Raw genomic sequence first — 14,958 nt, forward strand, 5'->3', positions numbered from 1 at the left:
ACCCACAACTGCCATCCCATCCTGGCCTGATCACCCACAACTGCCCTCCCCTCTTGGCCTTTAACTGCCTCTACCTCGGCCCTGCCAACATGGCTTTGTCCAGAAGAATGTCCGGAAGGTCTCCTGGAAGGTCTCCCAGTCTAATTAGCATATTACCCTTTTATTAGCATAGATAGAGGCCTGGTGCACAGGTGGGGCCAGCTGGTTTGCCCTGAAGGGTATTCCAGATCAGGGTGAGGTTCCCTCGGGCTGTGGGGTGGCCTGGGTGAGGGGCCTGTGGTGGTTTGCAGTCTTGCCATGCCCCCATGGGGTGAGGGTACCCACTGGAGGGGCGTGGCCAGCCTGGGTTAGGGGCTGAGGGCTGTTTTCAGGCTGGCCACAGCCCCTTCATGGTGGGGGTGGTCCTGCTGGGGTGCCTGGCCAGCCTGGGTGAGGGGTTGATGGCTGTTTGAAGGCTGGCCAAGCCCCCCTGTGGGGACCTTCACTCCATGGGAGTGTGGCCAGCCTGGGTGAGGAGCTGAGGGCTGTTTTCAGGCTGGCCATGCCCCCTTGAGAGGAGGCCAGGGCTGGCTGGAAGCAAGTATCTGGGATTTATTTATTTATTTATCTGCTATAATTGAAACTTTGTAGCCTTGAGCGGAGGCCAGGGCCGGCCAGGGCGGGCAGGAAGCTTGACTTCCTCCATTGCCGGGGGAATCCCAAGCCTTCTGCTTGCTCCAGCTCTGTGGCTGCCGCCATCTTTGTTGGGTTAATTTGCATACTCGCTCCTGATTGGCTGGTGGGCGTAGTGGAATGATGATCAATTTGCATGTTTCTCTTTTATTAGTGTAGATGGTTTCAGTTTCCATGGTTTAAATAAATTGAAATAGTGATAAATATATGCAAAAACCTTTCACAAATACTGTATTTTATCTGCCATTTCTTTTCTATGATAAGTTTCTTATTAGTCCCTCTGATATTTATACATACCACTAACTTCTTTAGATTCTTGGTCTCTACTTCACTACATGAATAGATTGTGATAATACAAAGCATCTGTTTATAGAATAAGTATTTATTATTCTACAGTTAACTGTACATTTCTAATAGAGGCAATCAACTTGAGTAGAAAAGTGAATAAAATTGAAGTAACTTTTAGACTGTAGGTCTCCATCAAGTTCTAAACTCTGTATTTTATTTATTGAAGGATTTAACTTTCTAGGGGCTATAGACTTCTCTCAAACCCACACACAACGGTACTTCACTGCCATAATGGGAGCATGAAACTGCATTTCCTCGAGGTAAACTTCCTATGATGCAGTTTTAATGATACCCATGTGTATCTTTACTCTCTCACTCACACACGTATACATGAACATATATATTTGACTTCCTTGGAATAAATGAACGACCTCCATAAAAGTAAATTCTCCAGTTCTGAGCCACTCCAATATAAAAACTCTAGACAGGCCAAAGAATAAGGGGGAAGAGGCCCTCAGTATCCAGTTTGTCTTTTCACTCTCCTCTTTACGGAACCCTCCTAAGGGTGCTGTGTCTATGAATCATCATTAGCATGCTATCCACAGGAGGCCATTGCAAAGCCTTTTCTCTATCAGGAGAATGTTTCCCAAGGTTATAGCATATACTGCTGCTATAAATCTGTCTAATCTTTTAAATTCCTCCTCCTGGAATATCAGCAAGTGGGTGGCTGGCGTTGAGAAGATGTGAACATGGTTTTTTCTGTGTTCCCAGCTGGTGGGAAAATTCTCCAGACGGGAGCACAGGAATCAGTGGGAGGATTGTGGGAATCATTCCCACCATTATCACTGATGAGGAACTCCTCCTTGAATATGCTCAACTTCATCACATTATTGTACTCATAGTACTGTTTAGTTTTCTGTGCAATTATCCATTATCTGAGATTTGCCAAAAGCCTGTGCTTTTGGTGTTGAATTAAGAAAATCATTGCCAAGACCAATTCCAGGAGCTTTTCCCTGTGTTTTCTACCAGGAATTTTATAGCTTTAGGTCTTATAGCTAAGTCTTTAATTCATTTGAATTGATTTTTGTGTGCTTTTGCAATTGTCATTTCCCAGTATCTATTTTGTGTTTAGGTGATTGTCCACCTAATGAGATAGAGTCCATTTTTCTGAATAGTCTACAAAAAAGGCTAGAAAGTTTCTACTCGGTCTCCCTTCCAATTAGGGTGCAAACATTTGACCTGGGAGCAGGTATTCAGAGGTAGCCACCTGTCTTCTTAGTAGCAAAAGCTGATGCTGCAAGGAAGAGAGCACCTGCATCCCTCCTGGTGAGGAGGAATGCAGTGGTGGTGGCTACATCTTGTTTCCTGAGGAGTAGTGGCCTCTGATCTCTGTTGACACCATCCTGTGTGCCCCGCAGTTGGTACTGAGGTCATGCTGTGCTCTCTGTACTATACTGGGGTCCTTGGTGGGTGCAGATGAGAAAATTTCAATAGCTGTTTGTTATTTCTCACTTCATGGAATCCCCATTTCCTTCCCTGACTCTCTGAGATTCTTTGAACTACTAATATCCTTTTTCTGCTTAAATTGGCTAATCTATACTAATAAAAGGGTAATATGCTAATTAGACCAGCTAGACCGGATGTCTTCTGGACAAAGCCACAGTGGTGGGGGCCAAGGCAGAGGCAGTTAGGGGCTATCAGGCTGGCAGGGGAGAGAAGTTAGGGGTGATCAGGCTGGCAGTTAGGGGCGATCAGGCAGGCAGGCAGAGGGGTTAGAGGCAATCAGGCAGGCAGGAAGAGTGGTTAGGGGTGATCAGGCAGACAGGCAGAGTGATTAGGGGTGATCAGGCAGACAGGCGGAGTTGTTAGGGGCAATTAGGCAGGCAGGCAGGTGAGTGGTTAGGAGCCAGCGGTCCAGGATTGTGAGAGGGATGTCTGACAGTAGGACATTCTCTGAGGGGTCCCGGATTGGAGAGGGTGCAGGCTGGGCTGAGCCCCCCCCCCCCCCGCGCCAGCCCCGGTGCAGGAATTTCAGGCACTGGGCTTCTAGTCCTATATAATAAAAGGTTAATATGCAAATCAACTGAATGGTGGAATGACTGGTTGCTATGATGTGCACTGACCACCAGGGGGCAGACGCTCAATGCAGGAGCTGCCCCCTGGTGGTCAGTGTGCTCCCACAGAGGAAGTGCCGCTCAGCCAGAAGCCCTGAGCTGGCTCACGGCTGGTGAGCACAGTGGTGGTGGCAGGAGCCTCTTTCACCTCGATGGCAGTGCTAAGAATGTCCAACTGACAGCTTAGACCTGTGCCCGCCGTCAGTCGGACATCCCCCGAGGGCTCCTGGACTGCAAGTGGGCACAGGCCAGGCCGAGGGACACCCCCTGCCCCGAGTGCATGAAATTTGTGCACTGGGCCTCTAGTATGAATATACACACTCATCAGACACACTTAATTGATACCAGGAGAGAGTACTGGCAAGAGGCAGGGAAGGTGACAGGCATGGGGTCTTCCCAGGACCAGTTCAGTGGCATGAGAGTGGATTTTGTTCCTGGAGGCATCACCTCCATCTTCGGTCTCTGGTCCTCCCAGATGTCTCCGAGAGCTTTACAATATTCTTTAAATATCTATTTCCTAATTAAATGAACTATATATGGCTTTGTCTATTTGCTGAAAGGAGCTGAAAATGAAAGATACTGAAATGTATAACTATAAATAGTTGGGAATTCAATCAGGAAATGAAAGTATATTAATAAAATTTTTTATTATTCATTGTTTAATACTTAGATTAAATTTTGGACTAATAAAAAAGTGGATATCTAAATGTCATTGAAAGTTAATTATTTTTGTCTGGTACAAACATTTAACATTAGTAGGCCTTTAAGAAAATACTGATTTGATATTTTACAATGAATTATCACACAGTTTATTAATGATTAATATTTATTTCAAGATATTAATGTTTCAGGAATTTTCATCTCTGAAAAGTATTTTATTTAACCTTTCTGTTTAGATGTCTGAATGTTATGTCCAATTATTATGGGATTATGATAGTTTACAAAGTACCAAAAGATTGCATAGAAATATAATAGTTTTCCATAAATATTATTTTGGTTTACCCTTAATCTTTTGTATTCTGGAAATTGTATACATTTTAGCAATCTGAGTTTTAAAAGTTTATATCATCATATTAAATACTATATTTTTGCTGAGTTTATCTTAATTTAGTATTTTTTAAGAATTCGTGCATAAAATATGCAGTATTTTTTGTGTAAAATTATATATTTTTTTTCCTTCTTGTAATTCAAGTAGTATGATAGCTTAAATTTAACTGTGTGATTAATCAATTATGGAACTCTTTATAAAATATAGACTACATTGATTAGGCCAGAAAATGAAGAATTTAAAGAGCACTCTCTGCTGTATAAAGTTAAGTATGCAAAGTCCTTAATGCTTGCTTGCAGAAATAGTCACAAACCTCTTATGAGGCTATACTAAAAATATTCAAGTATCATATTGCCATTCATTTTTATGGATTACCTGTCCTGCCATGTCTTTGACTAAATTTTACCTTTTTACATAAAAAATACAAAATTTTCATGTAAACAAAGAATTATTAGTTATTTTATTTGATATACACTGAGGAATAAATACACTATATTTAAGTACAATAAAACCTCCATACAACAGACTAATTAGGCCAGGGCTGTTCATTAAGGCTGAAAGTCCATTATGTAATAAAACAGGTTTTCCAAATATGTATGTTAAAAAATTGACAAATTAGTTAACTATTTTTACTTATGTAGACACGTTTGTGTAATTAAAATTATGTATGAAAAGTTTAATTTTACAGAAAAGTTTTCTATCTGTAGTACTGTATGATTTTGAACTTATAAATTTAAAAATCTAGATTTTTCTCCGATTTTCAAGACCAGTTTTTAATTATTCTATTTATTAGTAAAATATGAAAATTATTTTTAAGGAGAAAGTTTATTAATGTATTCATAAATACACAAATATAATTAATATCCTTTAATAAAAATTGTTAATGTTTTATATATACTTATTTCTTTAAAAATGTTTTAAATTCTGTAGGAAATAAACATTCCTGTTATATTCTTGTTGCTCCAATAAATTAAAATACAGGAGAGAGCAGACAGAAAGTCAATTATTTCGATACTGGCTAAGCTAAATGAAATATATCTAACCAACTGTAAAGCTAATTGACAGAATAATAAATTAGAGTTCATTCAATATTTATAATTTTCATAAATTTTAAAAGGTTTCCTGTTATTACTATGATCATATATAAGGTAAATATAAAAAATTAGGAAAAGAACACATCTAATTTTGAATGCATTCTTAAAATTATTTTTAAATTGTAAGCCTGTTTTGCTTTTAATTCTTTATTTAGAATGCGCTCATCCCTGGAAAAAGAAGTAGAACGACTGGAGTCATCTGTGTCTTTGTGGAAACAGAAGTATGAAGAACTGAAAGAATTGACATCTAAAAATAGGAAAGAGGTATGGAGACTTAGGACGTAAAGGAAGAAATGAAACTGAGGGTTCTCTTTGGTCCATGTGTAACCTAGGAGGCAGAAACTTCTATAAACAAAAGAAAAAAGGTTCAAAGTGGAATTTCCTCTACAAGAGGAATACTGGAACTCACATGTCACTGGTGGATTGGTCAAACTCAGGCCATAAGAAATCTTGTTCTTAATAACACACATAGACACACATACACACTATACACACACACACATACTCTCACATATAAACCACATGTCTGCTGATAGCTGTTTGAAGAGCATCTAACTCAATGATGTAATTATGCCTTAATTAAAAGCACTCTTCATTAGTTGTTAAAAAAGCAATATTCCTCTTTATGAAATTCCCCATGAATGTTGTTTCAGGTCTGTTTCCAGCAAGTGGTAAAGTTTAGAGTCATTAAGTTAAGTTCACAAATCCACATGATGGGATGTTCAGGAACCTTAGGTGGCAGAATAAGCCTTACTTATGGGACAGACAAAGGCACCCCAATGGCCAGAAGGCACGGTAACCTCTGTGCACAGGTTCAGAAATAAGTCAGCTCTGTCACCCTGAGAACCACTAAGATTAGAAAAGAGGGAGAACTTTTTCCTAATATTCTTAACAAATGTTGCCTGCTTGAAAATGATCTACTGGTATAAGAAAAAATAATTTCAGTGAGAACTACAGAAAGTTAATTTGAGAACATTTCTCAGTGAGGGGTAAATTAAACAATTAAAGCTAACCAGCAGCTATTTTTAGCTTATTTCTCCCTAATGCATGATAGATCGCCGGAGTGGCTTTGTTTCTAGCTTAAACTCTGGATACACACACACACACACACACACACACACACACACACACACCCTTTATATATGGACTAACAGGTAGCTAACTAATCATGTCTCTGGGTGTGAACATTGACAGTAAATTAATTTTATCCAGGAGAAATAGTTGACCCACAAAAATCATGTTATTCTTAGAGAGTATGTGTATTTGTTCTATAATATAACGGGCTCTAAATTTAATTGAGAAAGCTAATATTTAAGATAGAATTGGTCTTTAATTTTAAAAGAAACATGCACTTACTGTATGTTGCCACTAGTGGGAAGTGCAGACTTGATAATGTTAGTCTCCTAACTACTTCCTTTTAAACAAGTCACTTAACATTTGTGTTGCAACTGTTTTTGAAAAAAGTCATGGTTTTGAGTTGGCTTACAAAGTGATATGTATATTTTTAAATGTTTAACTTTTTTTTCTATTCAAAGATGATATTTTTGGCATCAAGTGGGAAAATGTGTATTTGAATTGTTTAACAAAGCTTTATAGATGAGGAAAAAAATAAAACCAATGTAGCATTTTACAGGTAAATTGGGTTTATATTTTGATGCCCAAACATATTAATACATATGTGATCTTTTTACCAGGTAAAATGAGGACAGGGTTGTTGTAACAGAAAAAAAGAAAAACACCCTCAAAATTGCCTTGGAGACTTTGTTTAACTATTTAAACGTTTGGGTGCATGTTTTAGGTGGATGAACTATGAATTTGAGCAATGAATGAATGTGACAATGAATGAAAAAAAGTTTTTATTGTAGATGATGAAAAGTTAATTTAAACAGACATAAAGAACAAAAACATTGTTTAAATTATTTATGTGGATATTATTTTTAAAACTATCTCTTTCCACTTCCTAAAAAGGAATTTGTGCTATTCTTGGGGCCTTTGTAAAGACATATATGTGGTCTGCACATATATTTAAATTACTTTTGTAAAACATTATACCTTTTTAAAAAAACTTTAAAATCAGAATAAATAAAAATATTTAGTCACCCATTATTGTTCATATATATGTTGTTTAATCTATAATAATAAAAGCATAATATGCTAATTAGACTGGACAGCCGAACGACCTTCCAGATGTCCTTCCAGACATCCTTCCAGACTACCTTCTGGATGAAGCCGGAGCTGTGAGGGCAGAGTCTCTTGCACAAATTTCGTGCATCGGTACTCTAGTTGTTTTATAATCTTACCTAATAATAGACAAACATGTAAATTGACAATATCCGCTATGCCACCAGCCAATCAGGAGTGATATGCAAAGTAACCCAACAAAGATGGTGGTTAATTTGCATACAAATGTGCCAAGTGATGGGGCAGGACGCTTGCATCGTTGCCATGGCAACAACGCAGGCGTTCTGCCCCACCCCCGGTCTCTCAGGGCCTCTGGGCAGCGTGGGAAGGCGGGGCCAGAGTGGAAAGAGGCGGCTCCAGGGCCTGAGCAGAAAGGGGCTGGGCCAGAGTGGAAAGGCGGTGCCAGCAGCCAGGGAAAGGAAAGTCCATTCTAGCACGAATCTTTGTGCATTGGGCTTCCAGTAGATGATAACAGAACAAGATTTTTATGGTACATTTAGAAATGGCATTTTAAAGTAATTATAATTGTGAAATATTCAAAGTTCTTGTATAGTTGACTTACCAAAAATTGTGTCATGATACATCCTTTGTATCATACTTCATATGAATTCTCCTTACTTAACTTCATTTCTCAAAACATTTGAAAATAACCTTTGCTTTCACTGTAGCTCTTCATCTACTGTACAAAAACATTTGAATACAGTGTAATTCTTTTTTAGATGCTGAAACTGTTAGAAGCAACAACATGCCTGGCTAGGAACTGCTGATGGAAAGATTAGTAATTTTTAAGAGTTGGAAACCAATGTGTTTAATAGGCCAAGATTTTTAAAAATGTATTTGAAAGTCTGGTATGCTTCAGAGGGAAGTCATTCTTAAATCACTGACATGTAGAGAAGAGTAAATATAAGAATTTAATTGTAAAATCTAATAAGTAATTAAAATGCAACCCAGACAATGAGTAGCAGAGATGATTACATTGAAAATGATATTCCCATGCTGACTTTAATACTTATTTTGCTTTTCCTTTGCAAGTCTGTAAATATTGGTTTGGGATTAGATGATGAGTTCCAAGTGTGCTGAAATGATCATTTTTATGGAATCTCATCATCTAGAAAATCAAATGTAAGTGACAATGATACAAATAATTTTTGTACCTAGCTTTGATGATAAATGACTCTGATTCTCTCCATAATGGAAGATATGTCTGTTACCACATGCAGAGAACACTGCTAACATTTAAAAACTGGCATCAAGCTGAAATGAAATGTAACTTATTAATCTTCTTTGAAAATGTTATGCTTTTACTTGCTTTCTTTTTAAGGACTTCTTTGAGAACTCTTCTATTTGTGATAATAACAATGTTTCTAGTAGTTCATAATTTACAACATGCTTTTATAAAATTTCATAGTCAATACTTTTAGAGATGCGGGCTTCATGGGGCCTTATCGTGGTACTAACAGCTGACATTGAAGCCTTAAATACCTCATGCACCTTTCTGATTTGGGGGAAATAAGGAGGTTAGTGTTAGGAATTAGATGTAGCTAAAACTCTACATGGATACCTTCACTTCGAAAAAAAAAAAGATGTCATATGGGAGCTATTCTGCATATGATATGAGCGGGGCGGGGGGAGGAGGGGGACAAGAGGAGGTCCTGGAAGGTACATGATTTTTCTCTTGCTCCTCCTCCCATCCCCCTTTCCCTCCTCCTCCCCCTCCCCATCACCCTGGTTCTCATGCCTTCAGACTCCTACTTAATACAAGTACCAGCTTTCCTTATTCTCCAGCTTGCAGACCACAGATCAACAGAACCGGGACTTTTGGGCTTTGTAACTGCAGGAGCCAGTTCTTATAATAAACCTCAGTCAGTCTCTCTCTTTATATGTATAGGGTGTCCCCCCCCCCCCCCAAAAAAATGTATACACACTTTGAAAGAGTATAAAGTCAGTGTTCATTAACATATAGTTCATTTTTAAAATTTAAAGGAACCTACAGAAATGAATAAATTTTTTGTCAATGCGTTTTCAAACTGATGACCATTCTGGTCCAGGCACTGCTGATAATGTAATACTTTCAACAATAAAGATTTAAAAAATAAATTAAATTAATGAATAAATAAATGCAGGGACTAAAAAGAGAATCATTTTGTTCGGTATTTGTATACCCTCAATTCATTGACTGTTGCTGGTTTTGCACCGTAAACTTTGAATTTTATATATCCCCATAAAAAAAGTCCAGTGGCAATTCAGAATACATTTTCTCTGTTCAAAGCTTAGTCTGGCTTCACACATTATTTCAAGTCAGTTAAACCTGAAAAGGAGTGAAAATTGAGTTATCAGCTGTTAAAGTGTGTATATATTTTTGGGACACTATATATATATATATATATATACATATATATATATATATATATATATATATATATCCATATATAGATATCCATGGTCTTAGGCGACCCTGCTAGCAGTTCTCAAACTGTGGGTCGCGACCCACAGGTTGAGAACCACTGCTATAGAGCCTAAGACCATCGGAAAACACAGATATTTACATTATGATTCATTAACAGTAGCAAAATTACAGTTATGAAGTAGCAACGAAAATAATTTTATGGTTGAGGGTCACCACAACATGAGCAACTGTATTAAAGGGTCGCGGCATGAAAAGGTTGAGAATCACTGCTCTAGCCAGTCACATGGTGCTGTCCACCACAGTTTACACGTCCCTTTAGAAAGAGGCATGGATTTAGTCCAAAAAATTCTTCCCTTACTATTTTTTCCTCAAAGAAATGGACGAGATTTTGAAAAACCTTATCAAACTTGTATGTTCACTGTATGCCTTTCCCAGTGAATGTCAGCTTCATGACAATAGAGCTCACGTCTGCTTCATTCCCCTCTCTCCACCCAGTGCTGAGCAAATGTGGTTATAACTGGTGGTGACCAGGACTTCTGTCTCTAGCTCTTTGTGCTTATATTTTTGAATGGGGGCCATGGCTATTGTGTGAGGAGAGCAGTGGGAATCCTAGACTTGTCATTTATTAGCTCTGCATCCCTCAGGATTTTAGATTTTCCAGGGCGCTGGAGTGAACCTTCACCCCAACATCCTATCCATCATGAAAATCTGTAAGCTTGTTCTTTGCAAAGCCTAAATTAGCTTATCAGGCCAGAGAGTGAGGCTGATGAAACACCACATTAGAATTCTGTGAATGTATAAGAACAGTGAAACATATGGACACCACTTTGCTGATAGAAGCGCCTCAAGACCTTTCTAAACAAACATAATTAAGAATAATACAAGCACTAAATTACAGAAGTCAGAATTAATTGAACTAATAGTGGATAATTTATAGACATTGCTAAGGTAACCTTCAGAGCTGAGATGACTTACTTAACTCTAAGGCTATTATAAGAATTATGAAAGAAAATTAGGCTATTCAGAATCCACTTTACTTGTAGAAGCATAAAATGATGAAGAAAAAGGTAGGTTGAAATCAGATGTTTTAATATCTAAGTTAAGCATCCTATCTAATAAAAAAGTAATATGCAAATTAACCATCACTTCCTGATAAAGATGGCAGCACCCACAGCCAATAAGGAGGGAATATGCAAATTGACACGACAAAGATGGCAGCGCCACGGAGCCAGCGGGAGAGCGGGCGGGAAGCCAAGCCAAGAGGTGGGAGAGTGGGCGGGAAGTGACCCAGGAAGCCAAGCCTTCTCACCTGCTCTCCCGCTCCCCGCTCTCCGGCCAGGCTTGGCTTCCTGGGTCACTGGGTCCAGAGCCAGCGGACACACCCTGCATCCCTAGGTCCCCTCCTCTCATTTCCAGGAAATGAAAAGTCCGCTGTGTGCCCACATTTTGGCACAGCCCCTGTCTGCCCCGGGTGCCTCCTCCCCCAGCAGGCAGTGCCGCACAGCTCCTGGGCACCTGTCTTCCCATAGCTTACATAGACAAATACGTGCAGGCAAAATCAGGAATTCAGCTTTCAGCTCTCAGGGCACTGCACGGGAGACCTAGGAGAGGGGGAGGGTCTGGTGGGAAGAAAGGAGGGAGAAAGGCACCAACCAGCAGTCGCTCCAGCCCTACCAAAGTTTCACTTTTTGTCTGTGGGTTCACTCCTGGGCCCTGCACGAGCTTTCTGGGATAAGTAGCTTTAGCGAGCAGGGGGACAGCTGGGCGCTGCAACGTAAGGGCTGGTTGCATGGTCCGGGGCACAGGACATGCTGAAGGGTGTGGCGCTGGGCCTGTCCAGGTGACAGTTAGGAGCCAGCAGTCCCGAATTGCGAGAGGGATGTCCAACTGCAGGTGCAGGATTGGGCCTAAACTGGCAGTCTGACATCCCCCGAGGGGCCAGATTGGAGAGGGTGTAGGCCAGGCTGAGGGACCCCACCCCATGCACAAATTTTGTGCACCGGGCCACTAGTTACTATTATAAAGTTTAAAGCATAACACAAAGTATTCAGCTGGTGTTTAATTAATCTATACAAATTCATAATTTGAGAATAATAAAAAAGCAGGTTAAGAAATTAATGATGAGCCGAAACTGGTTTGGCTCAGTGGATAGAGTGTCGGCCTGCGGACTCAAGGGTCCCAGGTTCGATTCCGGTCAAGGGCATGTACCTTGGTTGTGGGCACATCCCCAGTAGGGGGTGTGCAAGAGGCAGCTGATCGATGTTTCTCTCTCATCGATGTTTCTAACTCTCTATCCCTCTCTCTTCCTCTCTGTAAAAAATCAATAAAATAAAATAAAATTAAGAAATTAATGATGAGTTCACGAAATGAGTTTCACTGTGGCCATGGTTCCACATAGTGGGGAGCATTTGGTGTATGAAACATATTTTTTAATATTAGGGGCCCAGTGCACGAATTCATGCACCTTGAAAGGAACTGTGGGCCACGGGCTGCGGTGGGCACAGGGGTGAGTCTCGGCCCCTCCTCCACGCCTCTGCCCAGCCCCTCCCACCACAGCCCCGATCCAGATACCCTGTCTGCCAGCAGCCCCGCTCCCACCACCACCACTCCCACCCACTGCTGGCGTAGAGCAATTGGGGCCGGCGCCAGCAGCGGGTGCGAGTGGTGGCTCCAGCACCGGCTGCGGGTATGAGTGGGGCCGGCACCGGCAGCAGGTGTGAGCAGGACCATTGCCAGCAAAGGGTGAGAGTGGCAGCTGCCGGCCCCAATCGCCCCTCAGGAGCAGGGGGAGGTAGAGAAGCCCTGAGGGGTGATCGGGGCCAGCAACTGCCTCTCGCACCCGCTTACGGCACCAAAAGATCAGGGCCAGTGCTGGGTGCCAGCAGCAGGTGTGGGCTGCGGCTCCAATGCCGGCAGCGGGTGTGAGCGCCCAGCAGGACCGTGGTGCATGAGAGCAAATAATTTTCAGTAACCACCAGAGGCTCGCCCTGATGACAGCGACCGGTATCCCACCTGAGACTGGCGCCCCCACTCACCTGCTCCACCATCCCGCCACGACCAATGCCCACCATGTTCTGTGCTCTGACGCCTGTTGCCGATGCCTGCCATGTTCTGCGTGCACCCCCTGGTGAACACGTCATAGCGACTGGCTGTTCTGTTGTTTGGTTGTTCCGCCATTTGGTCTATTTGCATATACGAGTTTTATATATATAGATCTTAATTGACAGGACATTTTCTAGTAATACATGTATCATAATACAAGGATTCTATTTTGTTCTATAAGAAATCCCTCCCCAGAGATATTCGGTTAAGACCATTTTGGAGATAAGGATCCTTCTTTTCATAAATAGCATTAGTTTTTTTGTTTTCTGTTTTATCCTGCAGGTTCAGTTTTTGTGTTGAAAAGGTGATTGGGCAAGGCCCCTGGCTTTTTATTTGTTTTCTTTTCTTTACTTTTCCTTAAGAGAATAGCCATCTCAACACTGCCATGGACTGACACCATAAGTGTTGATTATATACTCCTGAGTGAAGAAATCAGATTTAAAACAGGAATGTATAGTATACCATTTAAAAATTATCTATGATATAAAAAATCTGTAATATTTAAAATTATCCATTTTAATATGCATTACATATCATCTTTTACTCTATAAACATCCCCTTTATTTTTTTAAAACATAAATTTTAAGACAAAGACTCTAGGGTTAAGAGTTTATAATTTTGGGCGTTTGGAGCTGGCATATTTTGGGGGGCGTTCTTTATATTTCTAATGCATTTTTAGCTTTATTGAGGTATAATTTATATGCAAAAAAATTGCACACACTTAAAGTATACATTTTGATGACTTTGGATATATACACACATCTATGATACCATCACCACAACCAAGGTACTAAATATATACATCACCTCCAAAAATTTCCTTGTATTCTTGTGTTTGCGTGCGCACGTGTGTGTGTGTGTGTGTGTGTGTGTGTGTGTGTGTGTGTGTGTTGTGGTAAGACATTTACCATGAGGTCTATTCTGTTAATATCTTTTATGGTGCACAATATTGTTAACTATACATACTATGTTGTATAGTATATTTCTAGAACTTATTCATTTTTGCATAACAGAGACATGACACACATTTAAAATCAATTGCCTATTTCTCCTCCACCACCCCCTTCAACCATCATTTTATTCTCTGCTTCTATGAATTTGACTATTTTAGATATCTCATCTAAGTGGAAATCATACAGTCTTTGTCTTTCTGTGATGGACGTATTTCACTTACATAACGTTCCCTAAGTTCATCCATATTGCAACAGATAGTCTGAATGATATTTCACATTTTTCGTACCCATTCATCTGTCAATGGACATTGGGCTATTGTGAATAAGGCTGCATGAACTTGAGGATGCAGACATGACTTAAAGATGCTGATTTTAGTTATTTTGAATATACATCTGAAGAGGGATTGCTGGATCACATGGCACGTCTATGTTTATCCTTGGGGAACCTCTATAAACAGATCTCCATATATCTCATTCCTCTACCAATGCCTCCATCATGTCTCACTCATTATCAACCTCTCTCATCAGAATGGTATTTTTTTTTTTTTTAACCAAGGATGAACATACATTGACACATCCTAATCACTCAGAGTCCATCATTTACTTTAGGGTTCACTCTTGGTATACATCCTATGGGTATAGACAAAAGTATAATGACATGTGTCTATTATTATGGAACATACATAGCATTTTTATTGTCCTAAAAATCCTCTGTCCTCCCGCCTATTCATCCCTCCTTGAGCGCTATCCTCTAGCAACCACCGATCTTTTTACTGTCTCCATGGACTTGCCTTTCCAGAATGTTGTATAGTTGAAATCATGTCATATGTAACCTTTTAATATTGGCTTCTTTCACTTAGTAATGTACATTTGATTTTCTTCCATGTCTTCTGATGGCCGGAGAGCTCATCCTTTTTGGTGCTAAATACCATGCCATTGTCTGGATGGAGCACTATTTACTTATCCTTTCACCTACTGAAGGATTTTTTGGTTGCTCCCAAGTTTTGTCAGTTATGGATAACAAACATCTGTTGGAAGGTCTTAGTGTGGTTTTCGGTCTCTTTTCATTATTACCCCTTGCTGAATTGAGTTTCTGCCT

At 40.1% G+C, this 14,958-nt stretch overlaps 1 protein-coding gene across 1 annotated transcript in view; it reads left to right on the top strand.

The window, feature by feature from the left end:
- The window catches only part of CCDC102B (coiled-coil domain containing 102B), a 128,599-nt gene that overhangs the window by 41,386 nt on the left and 72,255 nt on the right, over positions 1-14,958 (top strand). Inside the window, exon 4 of the mRNA XM_028139352.2 lies at positions 5,372-5,480. Coding sequence (XP_027995153.2) covers positions 5,372-5,480 — 109 coding nt within the window. The remainder of the gene's footprint in view (positions 1-5,371; positions 5,481-14,958) is intronic.

This window comes from Eptesicus fuscus, chromosome 12 (genome assembly GCF_027574615.1).
Source record: "Eptesicus fuscus isolate TK198812 chromosome 12, DD_ASM_mEF_20220401, whole genome shotgun sequence".
Taxonomy (NCBI): domain Eukaryota; kingdom Metazoa; phylum Chordata; class Mammalia; order Chiroptera; family Vespertilionidae; genus Eptesicus; species Eptesicus fuscus.